The sequence below is a fragment of the Crocuta crocuta genome, unplaced genomic scaffold (assembly GCF_008692635.1).
Source record: "Crocuta crocuta isolate KB4526 unplaced genomic scaffold, BGI_CrCroc_1.0 scaffold110, whole genome shotgun sequence".
NCBI lineage: Eukaryota > Metazoa > Chordata > Mammalia > Carnivora > Hyaenidae > Crocuta > Crocuta crocuta.
Window position 1 is genome coordinate 3,019,643 of NW_027527386.1, and position 20,928 is coordinate 3,040,570.

Here is a 20,928-nt window from a genome sequence, read left to right on the forward strand (position 1 = left end):
CAAATTGTAAAAAATGATTTACTCCTCATGGTAGTGGCCTCCTCCCATAGTCATGGTCTTGCAGCTCAAGAGTGTGGGAGGGGAGCCAGACACATTTATCTTCCCTACTTGCCTGTCAACAGCTAGAAAAAAACAGTGTTGTTGGTGTGGTGAGTCTTAGTGGTGGTGAGAGTGAGTTATGACACGGAGCTCCAGGCATAACTGCCTTGAGGAAACTAATAATTTCTGGAAATGCTGCTTCCCAATGTGTGTTGTCCACGTAGTTTAGAAAGTTAATGGAAAATTGATCCCAAAATGGAAATGTATCCTTCCTCCCTTCCTCCTCCTTGCTGGGAGTTGTGCTGAACAGGACATTTCTAACTGTGATGGATGCGTAATTGGTTCATAATGCTTCACCCAGTGCTGTCTCCTTGTATTATTTCTAGTGGAAGAAAAATGGGCCAAGCCTTTCTCTTTTCCTTCAGACCACTCATGCTTCTGTTGATCTGCCCCAGTGGACACAGAGATAAAGGCTGACCGGGTGGGATATGAGTCTGGTTGTATTTCGGGCGGAGCTGGTTGGGCTTCACGTCTGAGATGATGTGTATGGGGAGTGGTCCCACTGGTACCTGGGGAAAGAAATGGTAAAGGAAATGTACAGACATTGGTAGTGTCAATGGAAAATAAAGATACCCATGTCTTTATCGAGTAATGCTTATGTTTAGTCATTCCAGCCACTGTTGGAATGGGCTTTCCTGTCTTCTGTCCTCAGTTCACCAATATGACCTTGTCATGGGGACAACGTTACACCGACCTAACAACATGGAAGGTGTGGGTCTCAACAACGTGGCTATTTCTGCACCGATGGGAAATAGTCCGTATGCAACGTTTTCCGTGGGACTTTTGTTTCTTCATAGCAGACTATGAAATCCCTGATTTCAGACATGTACAAATAGTTCACTATTAGAAATACCCAGATGAGGTTTTCCTTGTGAAGTGATGTTCCTTTTCTCTCTGGTGCCCTTCTGATTCTGACTCCGGAGTTTTGCAGGGACAGCCACTGACTACATGTGTAGAGGCCGTGAAGGTGCACCTGTTCTGTGGCCCTTAGGGGTTGGCCGGTCTTCACAGTGACAGCAGGGGTCATAGGAAGGCCCAGGACAACAGTGTATTATCTTCAGGTCAGAGAGGGACAGTCTGTGCGTGTAGAGATGGGGTGACCCCGGGAAGCACCACGGGAGTGAGCATGAGCAGGAGGGTGGACCGCCGGCCATGTGGGCAAGTGCCGGCAGCGCCTGGATCAGCGTGGAATGGAATTGTGTGCTTTGAGCTGAGTGTGTACCACATGAAATACGGTCAGTAATCAGCACCTGACGCTGAGTATAGAGTCTGGGGAGGAAAGGCTGGATTTGAATCATGATCCTAAGTTGGTTCCTTTCTTGCTTTATGATTTTTGGAAAATCTCCTGCATTTATAGGTCACAGTTAACTCATACAAAGAGATAAAAACAGTATTACCTGCTAGCATTTTCTGAGGAGCAACTGGATGTATAAATGCTGGGTTTCTTTATGGAAGAACTCTGACACACTGCTGGGTATGAGTAGGCAGCATGTCAGTGTTCACACGGTCAATGAGAATTGCAGTCATTGCCTCAGACGGTGGAGGCTGGCCCTGTACTCAGTATTGGGCTGTGACATTGTCACATGGAGCAGAAATCATTTCACCACCACCCCCAGCCTGTTCTCAGATGAGGCACTTCCTCGTCTGTGATGCATCCTGAACGTGAAGCCCATGATGTGCTCATGTGTGTAAAGAGGCTGAAACCAGAGTCCACAAAACCCACAAATATCCCCGCTTCTTGCTGACGTGCTGCTGCCTCTTGATTCATAGTTTGAGCTGCACCGCCTCCCGCCTGCTTTCTAGACACACGTGGAAATCTCTGACATAAACTCACATGTCCTTCCTGCCAGCATCTGGTCTAGAGTAAAGGAGCCCTTCCCACACCCCCACCGTCCTTCACACGTCTGCACGCGTCACGTCAGAGCACATCCTCATGTGGCACATGTCACAGTGTGTCCCTCTCACCAACATCTCTGCCCGTCTTCATGAGTTGTGTTCATCCCATGTCCTGATCCAGTGCGATCCTCTCTGACGACAGGTGTGGCCCTGGTGGTCTGGGCGTGGAGGGTGTTGACCAAGTCATTGTCTTAGTAATGTGCTCCACTCATGGTAATGACAAAAATCCTAAGTATAGAAGAATTTTAAAAATTGGCCCGAAAGAAAAAAAATTCCTAAAATCATGTGCACTTGGTACTATGACTAAGAATACATGAAAATATTAACCAAGAATTGTCCTAAATGAGAACTAGGAGGGCTGATTTGATACTCCCTAAGCACAAAGGGATATTTTGATATAATCTGTCTCATAAAGAGTTACATTAGTTAGTATACAAGTGATATTTAAATGCAGTTTAGGGGTTCCTGGGAAGCACATAGAATCATTTGTTTGAGTAAACAAGTGCACCTTGTGGGGTGCCTAGGGGGCTCAGTTGGTTGAGTGTCTGACTTCGGCTCAGGTCGTGATCTTACGGTCTGGGAGTTCGAGCCCCACGTTAGGCTCTGTGCTGACAACTAAGAGCCTGGAGCCTGCTTCGGAGTCTGTCTTCCTCTCTGCCCTCCACTCATGCCCTGTCTCTCTCTGTCTCTCAAAAAATAAATAAACGTTAATTTTTCAAAATAAAAAAACCTCAAAAAACCGAATGCACATTGTTTTAATCTCACATAAGTAGAGTAAGTCAACATCTACTAATGACTTGGATTCAGCTCTGTGTAAATGGAGAACTGCCACATTCACCCTGAGATGTGCAGAAGGTGCTAATTTCTCACACAGAAGGATGAGCAGTGTAGACACCTCACAAAGCAGCAGAAAGTCAAAATTCCATGTGCCTTTTAGCTGGGCCTTTGTATCTGTTGTCCTGGAATCAAGATCCCTGATCTTGTGAAATTATTGGGAAGATGGATGTTTGCTATACAAATGATCCCTCCCCCCCCTTTTTTTTTTTTTACTAGTAAACTCTCCAGCCAATGTGGGGCTTAAACTCATTAACCTGACATCAGGAGTTTCATACTCCACCGCCTGAGTCAGCCTGGCACCCACAAATGCTATCTTACACAAATATGGTATGATCTAGAGAAGAGAGGAGTCAGAGCACCGAAGAGAATCAACAAACATGGCAGCCTGAATCGGGAGCCTGGGGGACATGGTGTGACTGGTTGGAAAACCCAGAGCTATGGATTTCTGACCATAGAATCTGTCCCACGGATGGGGGAGATGATGAGTGGAACACAGGATGATGTGACTGGTTGTAAACCCCAAAGCTATGGGTTTCTGACCATAGAATTGGAACCATGATGGGGGAGATCATGAGTGGAACACAGGACTGCTAAGAAAATGGAAGGGGAAAGTTTGTTGTTTAGTTTGGGTACATGCTTGCATGACAGACTACTATTCAGAAAAATGGGCAGCAGGCTGTTGCCAGACTAGCTCCTATGCATTGGTCCATCTGTATGGTGACCCCAACATTATACTAGGGCATCTTCACTTGTACTTTCTTTTTTAAAGTTTATTTATCTAAAAAACTTTTTTAAATATTTTTAATTTATTTTTGAGAGAGAGAGACAGCATGATCAGGGGAGGGTCAGAGAGAGAGGGAGACACAGAATCTGAAGACAGGTTCCAGGCTCTGAGCTACCTGTCAGCACAGAGGCTGACGTGGGGCTCGAACCCACAAACTGAGATCATGACTTAAGCTGAAGTCGGACGCTGAACCGACTGAGCCACCTTAAAATTTATTTATTTTGAGGTAGAGCGTGAGTGGGAGAGGGACAGAGAGCGAGGGAGAGGGGATCCCAAGCAGGCTCTGCACTGAACAGCAGAGAACTCGATGCGGGGCTTGAACTCACAAACTGTGAGATCATGACCTGAATCAAAGTCAGATGCTTGACCGACTGAGCCACTCAGGCGCCCCTTCACTTGTACTTCTAATACTCATGCAGTTTGGCCATTGGTGAGTTGTCACCTAGGACCATACAGACAGGGATTCTGGGAAATAGGCCTGCTGGCCTTGCCCACAGTTAAAGAACAGAAGCATAATTATCTATGTGTAGATTTCACAGTAGCATTGTAGTACAGTGAAGGGATGAAAGGAAAATGTATGTGGAGTTCATATACTGTATTTCAGAAATATCCATGGATTTATAGTCTGAAATATATGTGTATATTTCAGAGAGATCTGTATGTGGTTGCAAGGACTAGGAAACCAAAATAGTAAAGTAAGGATTCCAGACAGCACTGCAAGTTGATACCTAAGTTGATGATAAGGTATGTGCAGTACAGGCATACACATACTCTGGGTCCAGCATTGTAGCCCCCAAGTTTCATGTCCACATGTAACCTCAGAATATAGTCTTACCTAGAAATCAGGTGTTTGCACATGTAATGAAGATAACGAAGATGAGGCCATACTGGATTAGGGTAGGTCTTGGCCCAGTGATGGGTGTCCTTATAAAACCGGGAAATTTGGACGTAGAGGCCTGCACTGAAGACAGGCCTTGACCACGTGAGACAGAAGCAGGGATTGGCATGATGTGTCTACCCCCCAAGGAATGCAAAGGGTTGTGGGCAACCTCCAGCAGCTGGAAAGGAGGCCTGGGACACATTCTCCTTCAGAGCCTCTAGAAGGAGCCAACCTTGCAGACAAACTGATCTCAGGCTTCCAGCCACCTCAGTTGTGACACCACAAATGTCTGTCCCCTGCTGTGTTACAGCAGCCCCAGGTACCGAATGCACTCTGGAGGAGGGAGGGGGCCTTGGATATCCGAAGGACACCAGAGGCCAGTGTCACCGCAGAAGAGTGAGGGGGGAGGAGGCACAGCAGACGTGAGAGGAGAAGATGGGGTGGGTCGCATGTGCTGGTCAGCCAAGAAGACTGACTTTGGTGGTGGGTGGCATGGACCCTCAAGATGAGTTGATTAGGCACCTACACAGGATCCTTCTGTTACCATGACAGCAGGCACTGGGAAGATGATGTCAGCCAAGGTGGTGGATCACACTGGGTTGGTAGCCATGGCAATGATGTGGAGGTTGGAGCCCAGTTAGAATTTGAAGTTAGAGCCATCAGAATTTTCTGGCTTGTAGGTGGGCTGAGCACAAGAGAGAGTGGGTAAATTAGGCTTCAGGAAGATAAAAATCTTTTGCATATTAAAGGTCAATAGGAAGAGATGAAATTTCTCCCATCAAATGGGAGAATGTATTTGTAAATCAAATGTATGACAAGATTTTTACCATCCAGAATACACAAAGAACGCTTATATCTGAATAACAAAAATTCGACCCAGTTAGAAAGTGAGCAAAACCTTGAATAGACATTTCTTTTAGGATGACACACAAATGTCTAATAAACACGTGCAAAAATCCTCAACCTCACTAACCGTGAAGGGAAACAAGACAAAACGCAAGACAATACCACTTGCCACTCACGAGGATGGTGAGGAGCCAGAATCCAGGGAAGCAGCGGCAGTCAGGATGTGCAGAAATTGGAACCCTGTGCTTGGCTGGTGGGAATGTAAACTAGGGCAGCTGATGTGGAAAAAATGTTTGGTGGTTCCTCAAAATGTTAAACAGGATTATAATATGACCCGAGTGTTCCATTCCTACGTAAATTGAAACACTCTGATGTGTGCACATGAATGTCAGCTGCAGAACTGTGCAGATCCCGCAAAAGAGGGAAATGTTCCAAGTGTCCCCCAGTGCATGGATGGATGAACAGGGTGCAGCATATACACAGGAGGGACAATTATTCAGCCCCAGAAAGGAATGAAGCACGGACACGTATTGTAAAATGAATGAATCTTGAGGAGCAAGTTGAGTTGGCAGAGCAGCATAGAGGCCCTGAGCTCGTCTCATCCCTGAAACGCAGCGAGATCAGCACCAAAAGATTTTGAAGCCCTAGGAAGTTGATCAGAGGATTAACACAATATGCCTAACTTGAGCTGCAAAGCTTGGCAAGTACCTGGTGCAGAGAGGTTAACTGGTGGAGAGAGAAAAGCCATGGAAGGTAGGGAGCTGTTTTGAGGAGGGAAGACAGAGAAAGGGGGAGTGTGCAGTGCATTGGGAGTGCAAGAGAAGCACTTCTGAAAGTAGCCGGAGAGAAAAGAGAGAGTGAAAGACACTTGCAGGGGACCTAACAAGAAATCTGTTCCCTAAAACCATTGATAGGAAGAAAGGAGAGGGTTTCACTACCACCAGGATTCTATAGACAGTGAAGTATAGAGTCTGAAGTTTTGGAGCTCAGTGCCTAGCGGTGCTCTGGTGAGGATGCAGGGTGAATCCCCTGGAGCTGGGAGCCGGGTCTGTGTGCCACATGGGGGAGAAGCAGTTCCCCTGTTTGGAGTGCATTTGGTGGTAGAGGCCGGTCGGCCTCCCCGTGGGGATAGATCCCAGCAGACCCCAGAGAACAGCCACATTTGCTGGTACTGGGACAAAGATGCCAGAGTGAGGTGAAACCCGGTGCTGGCTGTGTTGTGGTTTGCCATAGTGCTTGAACTGCTGCTGCTGAGCAGTCGCGCGAACGTTTTCTGGGGCAAGTGGGCACCTGGCCATTGCTCAGTGAGATTCGCCCAGAGAGTTGGCACAGGTCCAAGCTGCAGGGGTCTCTGAAGTGTGAGGTTTTGAAACAACTCCATTTGAGATAAAACTCTGGAGGGGGTTGCCGCCTGCCAGGCGGACAGCTTGGACCTGGACAGGGTAGAGGTGGGGAGTGGACGGAGGCCTGAGACAAAGGAGGTATGCTTGATGACGGGTCCATGAGAGCACGAAGTTCCTACACCAGCGACTAGGCAGTCGGGTGAAGCCATTTCCGCCTCTCCTGCACATGCGCACTCGGGCCACACTGATCCACCCCATTAAGCTAAGCAGCACCACCTAGTGGAGCACGAAGCTATTACACCAAGCCCTGCCCACTGCACCCTCCAAGCTCATCCCCTAGAAGACGGGCACAAGTCTCTCCACCTGCTTGGTGTCCAGACTGTACAGGGCTTCATAGTTACAGTTTTAGGGGAAACTAGATGTAACTTCATTCTGGTTTCATTCTGTGGGCTGGTTTATGTATTTGTTCATTTTCTTTACTTCTGCTTTTGCTTAAATTTTCCTCCCCCCCCCTTCTTCCTCATTCTTGGATACAGAAAGAGAAAAATTTATCTTATTTTTATGTTTTTTACTTTGCTTTTTATTAAAAGCGTTTTGTTCTATCTCATTTCATTTTGTTCTTGTTTTATTATATAATTTTTATTAAAAAAAATTTTTTTTTCTTTAACTTTTCCTTCCATTTTTTCCCCCTGTATTCTACCAAGCTTCCTTCCACAGGCAGACCAAAACACACCTAGGATGTAGCTTCCTTTGATTCTTTGTTTTTAATTTTTTAATTTTAAGTTTTTATTTTATTTTTTTTTCTTCCTCCAACATCACAAAATGAAGGCATTCACCCCAAAAGAAAAAACAGGAAGAAATGACAGCCCGGGGCTTAATCAACAGAGACATAAGAAAGATGTCTGAACTAGAATTTAGAATACTAGCTGGGGTTGAAAAAAGCATAGAATCCCTTTGTGCGGAGATAAAAGAAATAAAATCTAGTCAGGATGAACTTAAAAGTGCTATAACCAAGATGCAATCTCGAATAGATCCCATGATGGTAAGGATGGACAAAGCGGAGCAGGGAATCAATGATTTAGAAGATACAATTATGGAAAATAATGAAGCAGAAAAGAGGGAAACAAAGGCAAAAAGATCATGATACAAGACTTAGACAACTCAGTGACTTACTAAAAAGGAATAACATCTGAATTATAGGAGTCCCAGAAGATGAAGAGAGAGGAAAGGGGGGAGTAGGTTTATGTGAGCAATTTTAGCAGAAAATGTTCCTAATCTGGGGAAGGACACAGACATTAAAAACCAAGAAGCACAGAGAATCTTATTTGATTCAACAAAAACCGGCCATCACCAGGGCATATCATAGTCAAATTCAGAAAAATACACAAACAAGGAAAGAGTTTTGAAAGCAGCAAGGAGGAAAAAAGCCCTTAATCTGTAAGGGAAGACAGATCAAGTTCACAGCAGACCTATCCACAGAAACATGGCAGGCCAGAAAGGAGTGGCAGGATATAGTCAACATGCTGAATCGGAAAAACATGCAGCCAAGAATTCTTTATCCATCAGGGCTGTCATTCAAAATAGAAGGAGAGATAAAAGAGTTTTCCAGACAAAGAAAAACTAAAGGAGTTCATGACCACTAAACCAGACCTCTAAAAAACAAGACATCTATATGCTGCTTACAAGAGACTCATTTTAGACCTAAAAACACCTGCAGATAAAAGTAAGGGGATGAAGAACCATCTGTTGTGCGAATGGTCATCAAAAGAAAGCATCTACCCACCAAGAATATCTAACAATTGTAAATATTTATCCCCCCAACATGTAAGAACCCAAATACATAAATCAATTAATCACAAACATAAAGAAACCCATTGATAATAATAACATAATAGTAGGGGACTTCAACACCCCACTTACAGTAATTGACAGAGCATCTAAGCAGAAAATCAACAAGGAAACAACGACTTTGAATGACACACTGGACCAGATGGACTAAACAAATATATTCAGAACATTTCATCCTAAAGCAGCAGAATTCACATTCTTCTTGAGTGCACATGGAACATTCTCCAGAGTAGATCACATACTGGGACATAAATCAGCCCTCAGCAAGTACAAGAAGATTGAGATCATACCTTGCATATTTTCAGACCACAGCGCTATGAAACTCAAAATCAACCACAATAAAAAATTTGGAAAGACCATAAATACTAGGAGATTAAAAAACATCCTACTAAAGAATGAATGGGCTAACCAAGAAATTAAAGAAGAAATTAAAAAGTACATGGAAGCCAATGAAAAAGAAAACACAACAGCCCAAAACATCTGGGATGCATCAAAGGTGGTTCTTAGAGGGAAATATATAGTAATCCATGCCTTCCTAAAGAAGAAAGGTCTCAGGTACACAACCTAACCTTACACCTAAAAGAGCTGGAAAAAGAACAGCAAATAAAGCTCCAAACCCACAGACGAAGAGAAATAATAAAAAGAGCAGAAATCAATGATATTGAAGGGCGCCTGGTGGCTCAGTCGGTTAAGCATCTGACTTCCGCTCAGGTCATGATCTCACGGTTTGTAGGTTCGAGCCCCACGTCGGGCTCTGTGCTGACTGCCAGCTCAGAGCCTGGAGCCTGCTTCGGATTCTGTGTCTCCCTCTCTCTCTGACCTTCCCCTGTTCATGCTCTTTCTCTCCCTCAGAAATAAATAAAAAACACACAAAAATAAAATAAAAAATCAATGATACTGAAATTTTAATTGTTAGCCCTTCCTGATGGATAGACTCTGTACTGATTATATAATACCCTTCTTCATCCCTTGTTATTGTCTTTAAAGTCCAGTTTGTCTAAGTATGGCTACTCCAGCTTTTTTTTTTTTTGACTTCCAGTAGCATGATAGATATTTCTCCATCCCCTTTCTTTCAATCTTAAGGTGTCCTCCAGTCTAAAATGAGTTTCTTGTAGACAGCAAATAGATGGATTTTGTTTTTCTTAAACCATTCTGCTACCCTATGTTTTTTTACTGGGGCATTTAGTCCATTTACATTCAGTGTTACTATTGAAATATGTGGGTTTAGAGTCATCGTGTCCTTTGTGGGATTCATGCTTGTGGTGTCTCTGGTATCTTGTGTTCCTTGCAACATTTCTCTCAGAGAATCCCCCTCAGGATTTCTTGTAGGGCTGGTTTAGTGGTGACAAATTGTTTCAATTTTTGTTTATTTGGAAAGACTTTTATCTCTCCTTCTATTCTGAATGACAGGCTTGCTGGATAGAGGATTCTTGGTTGCATATTTTCTTCTGTTCATCACATTGAAGATCTCCTGCCATTCCTTTCTGGCCTGCCACGTTTCAGTAGATAGGTCTGCCACCACTCTGATGGGTTTCCCTTTTTATGTTAGGGCCCTTTTATCCCTAGCTGCTTTCAGAATTCTCTCTTTGTCCTTAAATGTTGCCAGTTTCACTATGATACGTCGTGCAGAAGATCGATCCAAGTTACGTCTGAGGGGAGTTCTCTGTGTCTCTTGGATTTCAACGTCTGTTTCCTTCCCAGATTGGGGAAGTTCTCTGCTATAATTTGTTCAGGGACTCCTTCAGCGCCTTTCCCTCTCTCTTCCTCTTCTGGAATTCCCATGATATGGATATTTTTCTGTTTGATTGTATCGCTGAGCTCTCGAACTCTCCTTCTGTGTTCCTGTATCAGTTTATCTCTCTTTTTCTCAGCTTCCTCGTTTTCTATAATTATGTCTTTTAAACCACTTATTCTCCTTTCTACCTCTTCAGTCCGTGCATTGGACGCCTCCATTTTATTTTGCATCTCATTTATAGCGTTTTTTAATCATCACAACTATTTTTAAGCTCCATAGTCTTTGTAGCAATAGTTTCTCTGATGTCTTTCATGCCTTTTTCAAGCCTAGCGATTAATTTTGTGACTGTTGTTCTAAATTCTTGTTCAGTTATTTTGCTTATATCTGTTTTGAGCAGTTCTTTAGCTGTCATTTCTTCCTGGAATTTCTTTGGAGGAGAGCTCTTCTGTTTCGTCATTTTGATTAGTTTTCTATCTCTTGTTAGTTTTAAAAGCTTGTTATGCACTCTGCACCTGTGAGTGCTGCTGTACCAAAGAAGGCTCTTTGACTGTCCAGGGCCTGTCCATTCAGAAAGTGTTCTTTGAACGGTATCTCTTAGTCTTTCTTGTTGAGACCTTGGTTATTTTATTTTCCTACTCGTAGTAGTATTTGGGACTCTCCACCATGTGTACTTTGGCTTGTTTCTTGAGGTAGCCCATGAATCTACTAGCTGTTCCCTCCTGAGTTCAAAAACATCTGTTGAATATTCGCAGTGGAAGACAGAGCAGACTCAAGTCCTGTTCTCACCGAGGCATATGCTCTCGCCGCCGCCTGGTGCTGCATTTGGTCCGAGGCTGGCCACACGGCCTGATACCGAAATTTTAAGAAAGTAGAACTGATCAATGAAACCAGGAGCTGGTTCTTTGAAAGACTTAACAAAATCGATAAATCCATAGCCAGATTGACCAAAAAGAAAAAGGAAAGGACTCAAATAAAGTGATGAATAAAAGAGGAGAGATCACAACCAATACGGCAGAAATACAAACAATGGTAAGAGAATATTATGAGAAATTATATGCCAACAAATTTGGCAATCTGGAAAAAATGGACAGATTCCTAGAAACATATAAACTACCAAAACTGAAACAGGAAGAAATAGAAAATTTGAACAGACCCATAATCAGTAAAGAAATTGAATCAATAATTAAAAAAACCTTCAACAATCAAGAGTGGAGAGCTGGAAGGCTCCCCAGGGCAATTCTACCAGACTCTTAAGGAGAGTTAACATTTATTCTTTTGAAGATGTTCCAAAAAAAAAAAAAAAAAAAAAAAAAAAAANCCGACTAAGCCACCCAGGCGCCCCTGGATCCAACATTAAAAGAATCACTCACCACAAACAAATCGGATTTATTCCTGGGATGCAGGACTGGTTCAATATCTGCAAATTAATCAGTGTGATACATCACAATAAAAGAAAGGATAAGAATTACATGATTCTCTCAATAGATGCTAAAAAAGCATTTGACAGACTACAGCATCCTTTCTTGATAAAACCCCTCAAGAAAGTAGGGATAGGGGCACCTGGGTGGCTTAAGTCGGTTAGGCGTCCGACTTTCGCTTAGGTCATGATCTCGCGGTTCGTGGGTTCGAGCCCCGCGTCGGGCTCTGTGCTGACTGCTAGCTCAGAGCCTGGAGCCTGTTTCAGAGTCTGTCACTCCTTCTCTCTCTGACCCTCCCATGCTCACGCTGTCTCTCTCTCTCTCCTAGAAATAAATAAAACATTGAAAAAAAAAAGTAGGGATAGAAGGATTATACCTCAAGATCATAAAGGCCATATATGAAAGACCCACAGCTATTATCATTTTCAATGGGGAAAAACTGTGAGCTTTACCCTAAAGTCAGGAACATGACAAGGATGTTCACTTTCACGTTATTCAACATAGTGTTGGAAGTCCTAGCCTCAGCAATCAGACAACACAAAGAAATGAAAAGCATCCAAAATGGCAAGGAGGAAGTCAAACTTTCACTCTTTGCAGACAACATGATACTCTATATGGAAAATGCAAAAGATTCCAGCAAAACACTGCCAGAAGTGATACACGAGTTCAGCAAAGTCTCAGGATATAAAATCAATGTACAGAAATAATTTGCATTCCTATACACCAATAATGAAGCACAGAAAGAGAAATAAAGGAATCGATCCCATTTACAATTGCATCAAAAACCATAAAATACCTAGGATTAACATAACCAAAGAGGTGAAAAATCTATACACTGAAAACTCTAGAAGGCTTATGAAAGAGGAGAGCCTGGGAAGTTCAGTTGGTTAAGTGTCTGACTTTGGCTTATGTCACGATGTCACATTTTGTGAGTTCAATTCCCACATCAGGCTGTCTGAACTTAGCACAGAGGCTGCTTCGGATCCTCTGTCTCCTCCTCTCTCTCTCTGCCCCTCCCCTGCTCATCCTTTCTCAAAATTAAACATTAAAAATAAAAAAGCTTATGAAAGAAATTGAAGAAGACACACAAAAAATTGAAAGACACTCCATGCTGATGGATTGGAAGAACAAATACTGTTAAAATGTTAGGGTAACTACCCAAAAGCAATCTCCATATTCAGTGCAATACCTACCAAAATAGCAACCCACATTCTTCAGAGAGCCAGAACAAACAATCCTAAAATTTGTATGGAACCAGAAAAGACCCCAAATAGCAAAAGCAATTTTGAGAAAGAAAACCAAAGTTGGAGGCATCACAATTCCAGACTTCAAGCTGTATTACAGAGCTGTAATCATCAAGACAGTATGGTACTGGCACAAGAACAGACAGGTAGATCAATAGAACAGAGAACCCAGAAATGGACCTAGAAATGTATGTCCAACTAATCTTTGACAAAGCAGGAAAGAATAGCCAATGGAAAAAAGACAGTACCTTCAGCAAATGGTGTTGGGAAAACTGGACAGCAACATGTAGAATGAACCTGAACCAGTTTCTTACACCATACACAGAAATAAACTAAAATGGATGAAAGACCTAAATGTAAGACAGGAAGCCATCAAAATTCTAGAGGAGAAGACAGACAACAACCTCTTTGACCTCAGCTATAGCAACTTCTTCTCATGTTACTGGAGGCAAGGGAAACAAAAGCAAAAATGAACTATTTGGACCTTATCAAAATAAAAAGCTTCTGCACAGTGAAAGAAACAATCAGCGAAACACAAGGCAACGACAGAGTGGGATAAGATACTTACAAATGACATATGTGATAAAAAGTTAGTATCGAAAATAGATAAAAAAGCAAACCAAACTCAACATGCAAAAAACCCAATAATCCAGTGAAGAAATGGGCAAAAGACATGAATAGACACTTTTCCAAAGAAGATATCCATCCAGATGGGTAATAGACATGAGGAAATGTTCAACATCACTCATCATCAGGGAAATACAAATCAAAACCACAGTGACATACCACTTCACACCTGTAAAATGATGAAAATTAACAACTCAGGCAACAACAGATATTGGAGAAGATGCAGAGAAATAGGAACCCTTTTGCACTTCTGTTGGGAATGCAAACTGGTGCAGCCACTCTGGAAAACAGTATGGAGGTTCCTCAAAAAATTAAAAATAAAACAACCCACGACCCAGCAATTGCACAACTAGGTATTTATCTAAAGTATACAAGAGTGCTGATTTGAAGGAGCACATGCACTGCAGTGTTTATTATAGCAGCGCTATCGACAATAGCCAAAGTGTGGAAAGAGCCCAAATGTCCATCGACTGATGAATGGATAAAGAAGATGTGTGTGTACACACACACATATACACAATGGAATGTTACTTGGCAATCAAAAAGAATGAAATATGGCCATTTGCAATAATGTGGATGAAATTAGAATGTATTATGCTAAGCGAAATAAGTCAGTCATAGAAAGACAAATACGTGATTTCATTCTGTGGAATTTAAGATACAAAACAGATTAACATAAGGGAAGGGAAGCAAAAATAAGATAAAAACAGAGAGGGAGGCAAACCATAAGAGACTCTGAAGAACAGAGAGCAAACTGAGGGTTGCTGGTGGGGTGTTGGGTTGGGACAAAGCCAAGGGGTGAGGGGCAATAAGGAGGACATTTCTTGGGATGAGCGCTAGGTGTCGTATGTAAGTGATGAGTCACTGAATTCTATTCCTGTAATTATTATTACAGTGTATGTTAACTAATTTGGATTTAAATTAAAAAGAGAGAAAATATGCCATGTGAAAGAGACCAAACTCACATGGACACATACTCATATATAAAATGCAGAATAGGGGCGCTTGGGTGGCTCAGTGGGTTAAGCAGCTGACTTCATGATCTCGCTGGCGGTGAGTTCGATCCCCACGTCGGGCTTTGTGCTGACAGCTTGGAGCCTGGAGCCTGCTTCAGATTCTGTGTCCTCCTCTCTGTACCTCTCCCACTCGCTCTTGCTCTCAAAAGTAAGTAAACATTAAAAAAACACTTTTTTTAATTAAATGCAGAATAGGCCAATCCAGAGACATAAAGTATGTCTGTTGTGGCCAGGAGACATGGCTTCACAGCTATTTTGAACTTTAAATCTGTTTGAAAAATGGAGCTATAATTCGCATACCATACTCACACTTGTTAAAAATTTATTTTTTACTTAAATTTATGTATTAAAACTTATTTTAAAGTGTTACTTGAGAGAGAGCGAGCGAGCGAGCTAGGAAGAGGCAGAGAGACAGAGGGAGGGTGAATCCCAACCAGGCACCATGCCATTAGCAGGGAGCCGGACTGGGAGTGGCAGCGGGACTGGGGATGCAAACCCACGAAACCGCAAACGATGAGATCATGACCTGACCCCAAACCAAGTCAGATGCTTAATGTACTGAGCCGCCCAGGCGCCTGGAGCTCACATTTTTAAGAGTAAAACTCAGTGCTCAGTTTTTTGTATGGTCGCAGACCTGTGCCACATCAGTGTACCATGTGGAGAAGGGAAGTAGAGCCTTTTACATTCCACGTTCACAGGGACTGACTACAAACTCTATCTGCCGTGACTTTCCTTGCAGAATATAACGCATACCTGAGTACTGTAACGTGTCACATTTATGACTGTGTCCTGCTGGGGTAGCGGGGTCCATTGTCACTTGGGGGCTGAGGACTCGGGCATGTTCGGTTGACCTGAGGCCAGAGATGTGGGGGCGGGGACGGAGGGCGGGGTCTCGCGGTGTCAAAGAGGTCAAAACGCTGAAAGACCTTATCTTCTGTTCGGTGACATCACAGGTCATTGAACTTAAACACCGGGGACAGGGGCACCGTCACCTCGCCCCCGCGTCGACCACAGACACAACCGTCACCAGGCCCTTCTGCTGTCTCGTTCCGATCCGGCGTCGGAAGAGGGGGGCTCCGCGGAGAAACTGAGTCACATTCCCGGGACAAAGGAGGAGGCAAGCGGGTCAGCGGGCCAAGAGAGCATTCGGCGGGGTGCCGACCTTAGGGCGGGCGGATCAGACACGTGTATACCGCCGGCCTGTCACTCAGGCCGTAGGAGGCGGGGCCTGGGGGGAATCTGCCCAATCTGGCGCCACAGGGGCGGTGCCGGGATTACCCTCCAATCAGAAAGTGAAGAGCCTCAGGCTGTCCTATCATAGTGCGGCAGTGTAGTGTCTCGGAGAACTGTCCAATCAGGGTCGTGGGGAGTTATTGTCGGAACACCATCCAATCAGGCCGCATTGCCTGAAGCAACGCCCAATCACTGCTTGGGGGCGCGTAGCGCGGTGCATTTATATTACCGGGTCCGGAAACACTCCAATCAGGCCCGGGTGGGTGGGGGATGGGGCGATGTGATCCCGCCCGGTGAGTGTGAGCTCTGAGTCGCGGCTGCAGGGGTGCGCAGGTCCCGCGCTCACCCACTTTTCCTGTCCGCGAGCTCGTGTGTCGGAGGGGGTCGCCGTGTAGCGGGATCGAGGGGAGGACGCCCACAGAGCTCCGAGTACGGCCGCGAGATGGTGAGTGGCCTGGCCCCGGCCCGGGACGCGGAGGGGCTGGTTCCAACCGGCCTGAACCGGTTTGTAGTGACCGCGGACCCCTGGCTCCCTGTTCCCCGCGAGTTCTCTCCCGAGTTTCCTCTGCGGGCCTTCGGATGGCGTCCCGGCGTCCTCTGCCATCCTGGCGTGTGGGTCTCTTAGGCTCGACCCGAATCTCCGCCGTGGGCCGCGGTCCCAACCCTAGATCGGCCGTGGGCCTCCGGGTGAGGTTCCTTTGTCCTGTTCCCTCGCCTCGTGGGGTCCCGGGGCTCGGGTCCAGAGGTCTGTGGGCCGCGGGGTGGGGTTGCGGTGTCCTCGTGGGGGTCCCGCAGGTCCTGACCCGAGTCTCCGCCTTTGGCCATGAGGTGGGGTCCCGGGGTCCCGTCATAATCACGGGTTTCCCTGTGGCCGCCTGAGTCCCGGCGGGTGGAAGGAGGCGGGGACCACCACGTGCGGGGGCAGTAAAACCTGGGAGCTGGGGTCAGGGAACTCACGGTGGGCCTGAGAAAAATTCAGATGCGAGCTTGGCCGAGGACGATTTATTATAAAGGAGTTCCAGCAGGGACAGGGTCCAGCCTCACATCCTCGGATCCTCAGGGATTCGGCGTCTCCAGTGGAACAGAACCGGGGCTTGGCTGTTCTGTGAGGCGGGCGGGGGTGGGGGGCGGTGAGCAAGAAAGCCCGCTGTCAGCGGTGGAGGAAGGCCTCCTGGGCTCAGGCCCCCGGGGCCTTGTTCCTCAGCTCAGTGGGTGCTCGGAGTGTGGGCCCCCCGCAGTTCAGGGCCCGTGGGGGGGGCAGTGGCCTGGGTAACGTTTGGGTAGGAAAGGGGCGGTGGTGGACAGTTGCTCAAACCAGTGTCAAAGTAAAATCCGAATTGAGCAAGGAGGGACGTGTATTGAGAAGGATTACAAAGGCTGGGGGGGAGGGGACTGCTTGTTGCATTTGGGGGGAGGCGGGTTTGTAGCACCAGGGGCAGGGGCCGTGCAGGGGCCGGGGCTACCTCGACAGGCAGGACGCTGTGGGCATAAGACCTGAGCGTCTCAGGAGTCGTGTGAAAGGGGGGAGAGGGGGAAGGACACAGGCGTGAGCAGGTGTGGTGCTGACGTGCACGTTCCCTGAGGCCAGCCTGTCCCCCTGTCCCCAGGAGGGGCTGTGTGGGGCTCAGGCTGAGACAAGCCCACGTTCAGGGTCCGGAGGAGGAGAGAAGCCAAACCAGCGGGGGAGCAGCCGGCACGTTGTGTCCCTTGGTCATGGGGACGCGCAGCTGAGCTGATGGTGGATGCGGCACAGTGTGGATTGGGGGGGGGGGGGTCCGCGCGGGGCCCTGTCGTGGGTGAACCCGGGGGACGTCCCTGGGAGGCTTCTCCTGGTCTGACGGGGGAGGGGCCCTGTCTGCAGCCTGCTGGTTCCCAGACCCCAGCAGGGTGGGGGAGGGGCTGGTTTCCCTGCCACTGAGGTTTTCCCCAGAGCACAGGGCTCAGGTAGGCACCTGCATGTCACCTGTCCCCTGTGAGCAGCGCTGTCCCTGTCCAGCTCAGCGCCCATGGCCCTGTCTTCCGCCAGCCTCACGTTCAGCAGGTGTAAATGCCTGAGTTTCTGCCTCCTTCCTTCCCCTTCAGCGCAGAGGGTAGTAAGTGTGTCAGGTCGTTCCTGTCCCTGCTGACTCGGGTCACTCTGGGCTTCATCCAGAGAATGTCCCCTGGGGACACGTGTCTCAGGACAGGATTGTCCTTCTCCCTTAGGGTTGGGGGAATACGCAAGGGGAGCCACACCTTCATGTCAGGTGGGTGGATCAAAGGATTCATCCAGATGCTGGTGATGGTTCCACACAGGGTCCAGAGTTGGGAAACTGATCCTGACCCACTTCTGGTTAGTTGACGGTAGTCTGAGATACACGGAAGTTCCTTGAACTGGGATTCAAAAGTCAGTTGTGACTTAGTTTACTATTATGAGGATAAAGGTAACAAGTACCTGTTCTCTGAAATGGATAAAACTATAAATGTGCCCTAGAACTTGTTGCCTTTTTTCTATCTTGCGCACAAGTAGAAGTAGTGATTCTGCACGTTTTCCTTCACACGCTGGGAGGGGGTCACTGTGTCGCCCAGATGCCCCAGGCCGCTCACAGGGGGGGTCTCAAGTTCATCTTTTCTTTTGTCAGCAATCCTGCTACAGTGGTTTCACGACCCGAGTGCGAATGCATCGTCATTTCTACGCATGGGGGGAAATCGCATATTGTAGATGGGAGGGAAGTTAAAACTTACTGAGCGATGAGGATGCAGCGTGTGAATCAGCCTTCGGTGCTGGGTCCTGTCGCTTGTGGCAGCGGGAGTTATCCGGCTTCCTTTGTCCACCTGGTGTGCGTGACATGGGGTGTCCTTGATGTCACCTGTTGCGTTTTCTGACTCCCCCGGGGCTGAGCATTTTTCACGGGCGGGTCCCTCTTCTGAGGACGCGTTTCCAGCGTGTTGTCCCCTGTAACTCACGCATCTGCTTCCTGACGTTCTGTTTCCTTCACGTCCTGTGGACATGCGTGCTGTTTCATTTGTGCGTGTTGTGAGTGTTCTCTCCCCGTCAGGGTGTTTCATTTCTCTGTGCTGTCCACGTGGATGGACCCTTCCCAGTTTCTCTCTCTCTCTTTTTTTTTAAGGTTATTTATTTTGAGAGAGAAAGAGCATGAGGGAAGGAGGGGCAGAGAGAGAGGGAGACACAGAATCTGAAGCAGCTCCAGGCTCCGAGCTGTCAGCACAGAGCTTGACACAGGGCTCAAACTCACGAACCACGAGATCATGACCTGAGCCCAAGTCGGATGCTCAACCGACCGAGCCCCCCAGGCGCCCTAGGATTTCCTTTGCCCCTTCAATAACCCGCTTTCCCTGCCCCCCTGTGTCCAAGTGTCCCCATCTCTGCTGCTGCCCCGCGGCACCTGCTGGGTGTAGGTCCACTTGCCAAACTCATGGGCGCCTGTCCGTGCTTCCCTTTGTCGATCAGGGTGTTTGTCTGTCTGTCTGTCTGTCACTGCCACATATTCTAGTCACTGGTAACTTGTAAATTGAAACTCCGTTATTTTACCCCCAAGACAGAGTGTTCTGGAACAGCAGAGAATGAATTCTGGCCGTGTCAGATACCGCAGAACCACAGGCAGAGGAGAGGGACGCTCCCCTACAGAGGCCGGGCCCGGCTGGGATGGAAACACAGGACGGGGAAGGAACTAGAGCTGGCCGCGCGCTGGCCCCTCACGGGTGGGGCGGGGGTGGGGAGGGTGCTGGGGCTGCAGGGTGCTGGCCTTGCTGCGGGTCCCGGGTCAGGACGGGGCAGGGCTCGAGGGCGCCCCCTCGCGGTCCCCCCACTCTGCCCCTGAGGAGCTTTCCTTGTGCGAATTCCTACATTTCCTGTTCGACATAAACGAACAGAAGCATCTGGGAGTAAGAAGCAGGTTGGCCGTATTTACTGGGTTTGTCCCTCAGCGCCAGGAGGGACGTCACCCGCTGGTCGTGTCGCGTGTTGGAGGGAACGTGCAGAGCAGTGGACGCCAGTCGAGGCCACACCTGAGTAACAAGGACGGTCGGGAAGGAGACACTGCCAGACACTTGTCATCTAGTCCGTATTCATCAGCAGTGTAAGCACTGCAGAGCGTGTCCTGGTATTTATGTCACCATCACACGAGTCACAGGCAGTAAAATACGAAAGGGAAGGAACAGAATTCTATGGATTGTTCTAATCCGGGACCCTGGGTCTGAAGGCAGCGCACTGGAATGTTCATTGGCACGTAGTCCAACCTCGGGGAGAAAGTTCTCCCCGTGGAGGGGGACCCGGAGTCCTGCACGCCTCCTGGAAGGCCCCGCCCGGGTGACCGTGAGGACAGATAGTAGCTCCTTCAGAAGCACAGGGAGGGAAGGCACCTAGCATTCGGGAGGAGCCAGTGCGGGGAGGACACGGCTTAGTGGTGAGGTTTTTGAAATAATAGCAAAACTTGAAACATGTTTTAAAAAGCGGTGTTCTTGGGGCATCTGGGTGCCTCAGTAAGTTGATCATGGGACTCGATTTCAGCACAGATTATGTTCTCCTGGTTCATAGGTTCAAGCCCCAGGTTGGGCTCCCTGCTGACAGTGCAGAGCCTGCTTGGGATTCTCTCTTCCTGTCTCTGCCCCACCCCCGCTCCTGGTGGCTCGCTCTTTTCTTTCTCAGAAAAAGAAAACTCAGTTATTTTTCCGGAAAAAAATGGGTTTATCTGGGAACAGATAATTGGGAGTTGGGACACTTAAGCCCCAGCAACACCACAGGCAAGTCTGGAGAAGAAAGGGAGGAACGAGGGGAGGGCCGCTCTTGTCTAGAGGAGATGGGGTGAGGGGCTGTGCCAAACTAAACAAGTATTGGAGTAAACTGGGGTTCCACGTGTAGTGGCTTCTCATTGGCTGAGCTGTGAGTGTCTCTCTTTGGCTGAGATATGATTGTTTCTCATTGGCTGAGCTCTGGCTCTCATTGGCTGGACTGTGACCGTCTCTCATTGGCTGGGCTGTTGCCACCCGAGGAAACAATCTTCCTTCCTCCGGCCTGAAGAGTGGTGCATTATGGGTGTGCCGGGACGTCTCTCGGCTGTGTCTGCGCTTGGCCCGGAGCCGCAGGTCTGGGAGCCTCCCCTGTGGACTCCTGACTCCACCT

At 47.2% G+C, this 20,928-nt stretch overlaps 1 protein-coding gene and 1 long non-coding RNA gene across 2 annotated transcripts in view; one reads left to right on the forward strand and one right to left on the reverse strand.

Moving 5' to 3' along the window:
• On the reverse strand, window positions 1-16,146 carry LOC144219307 (uncharacterized). The gene is made up of 3 exons (XR_013331373.1): window positions 15,327-16,146; window positions 2,065-2,223; window positions 1-608 (listed from the first exon to the last, which is right to left on the reverse strand). It is a non-coding gene; the product is annotated as an uncharacterized LOC144219307 (long non-coding RNA).
• Window positions 16,112-20,928, forward strand: part of LOC144219229 (zinc finger protein 77-like) — a 19,658-nt gene continuing 14,841 nt past the window's right edge. The window contains exon 1 of the mRNA XM_077749224.1: window positions 16,112-16,251. Coding sequence (XP_077605350.1) covers window positions 16,249-16,251 — 3 coding nt within the window. The 5' untranslated portion in view covers window positions 16,112-16,248. The remainder of the gene's footprint in view (window positions 16,252-20,928) is intronic.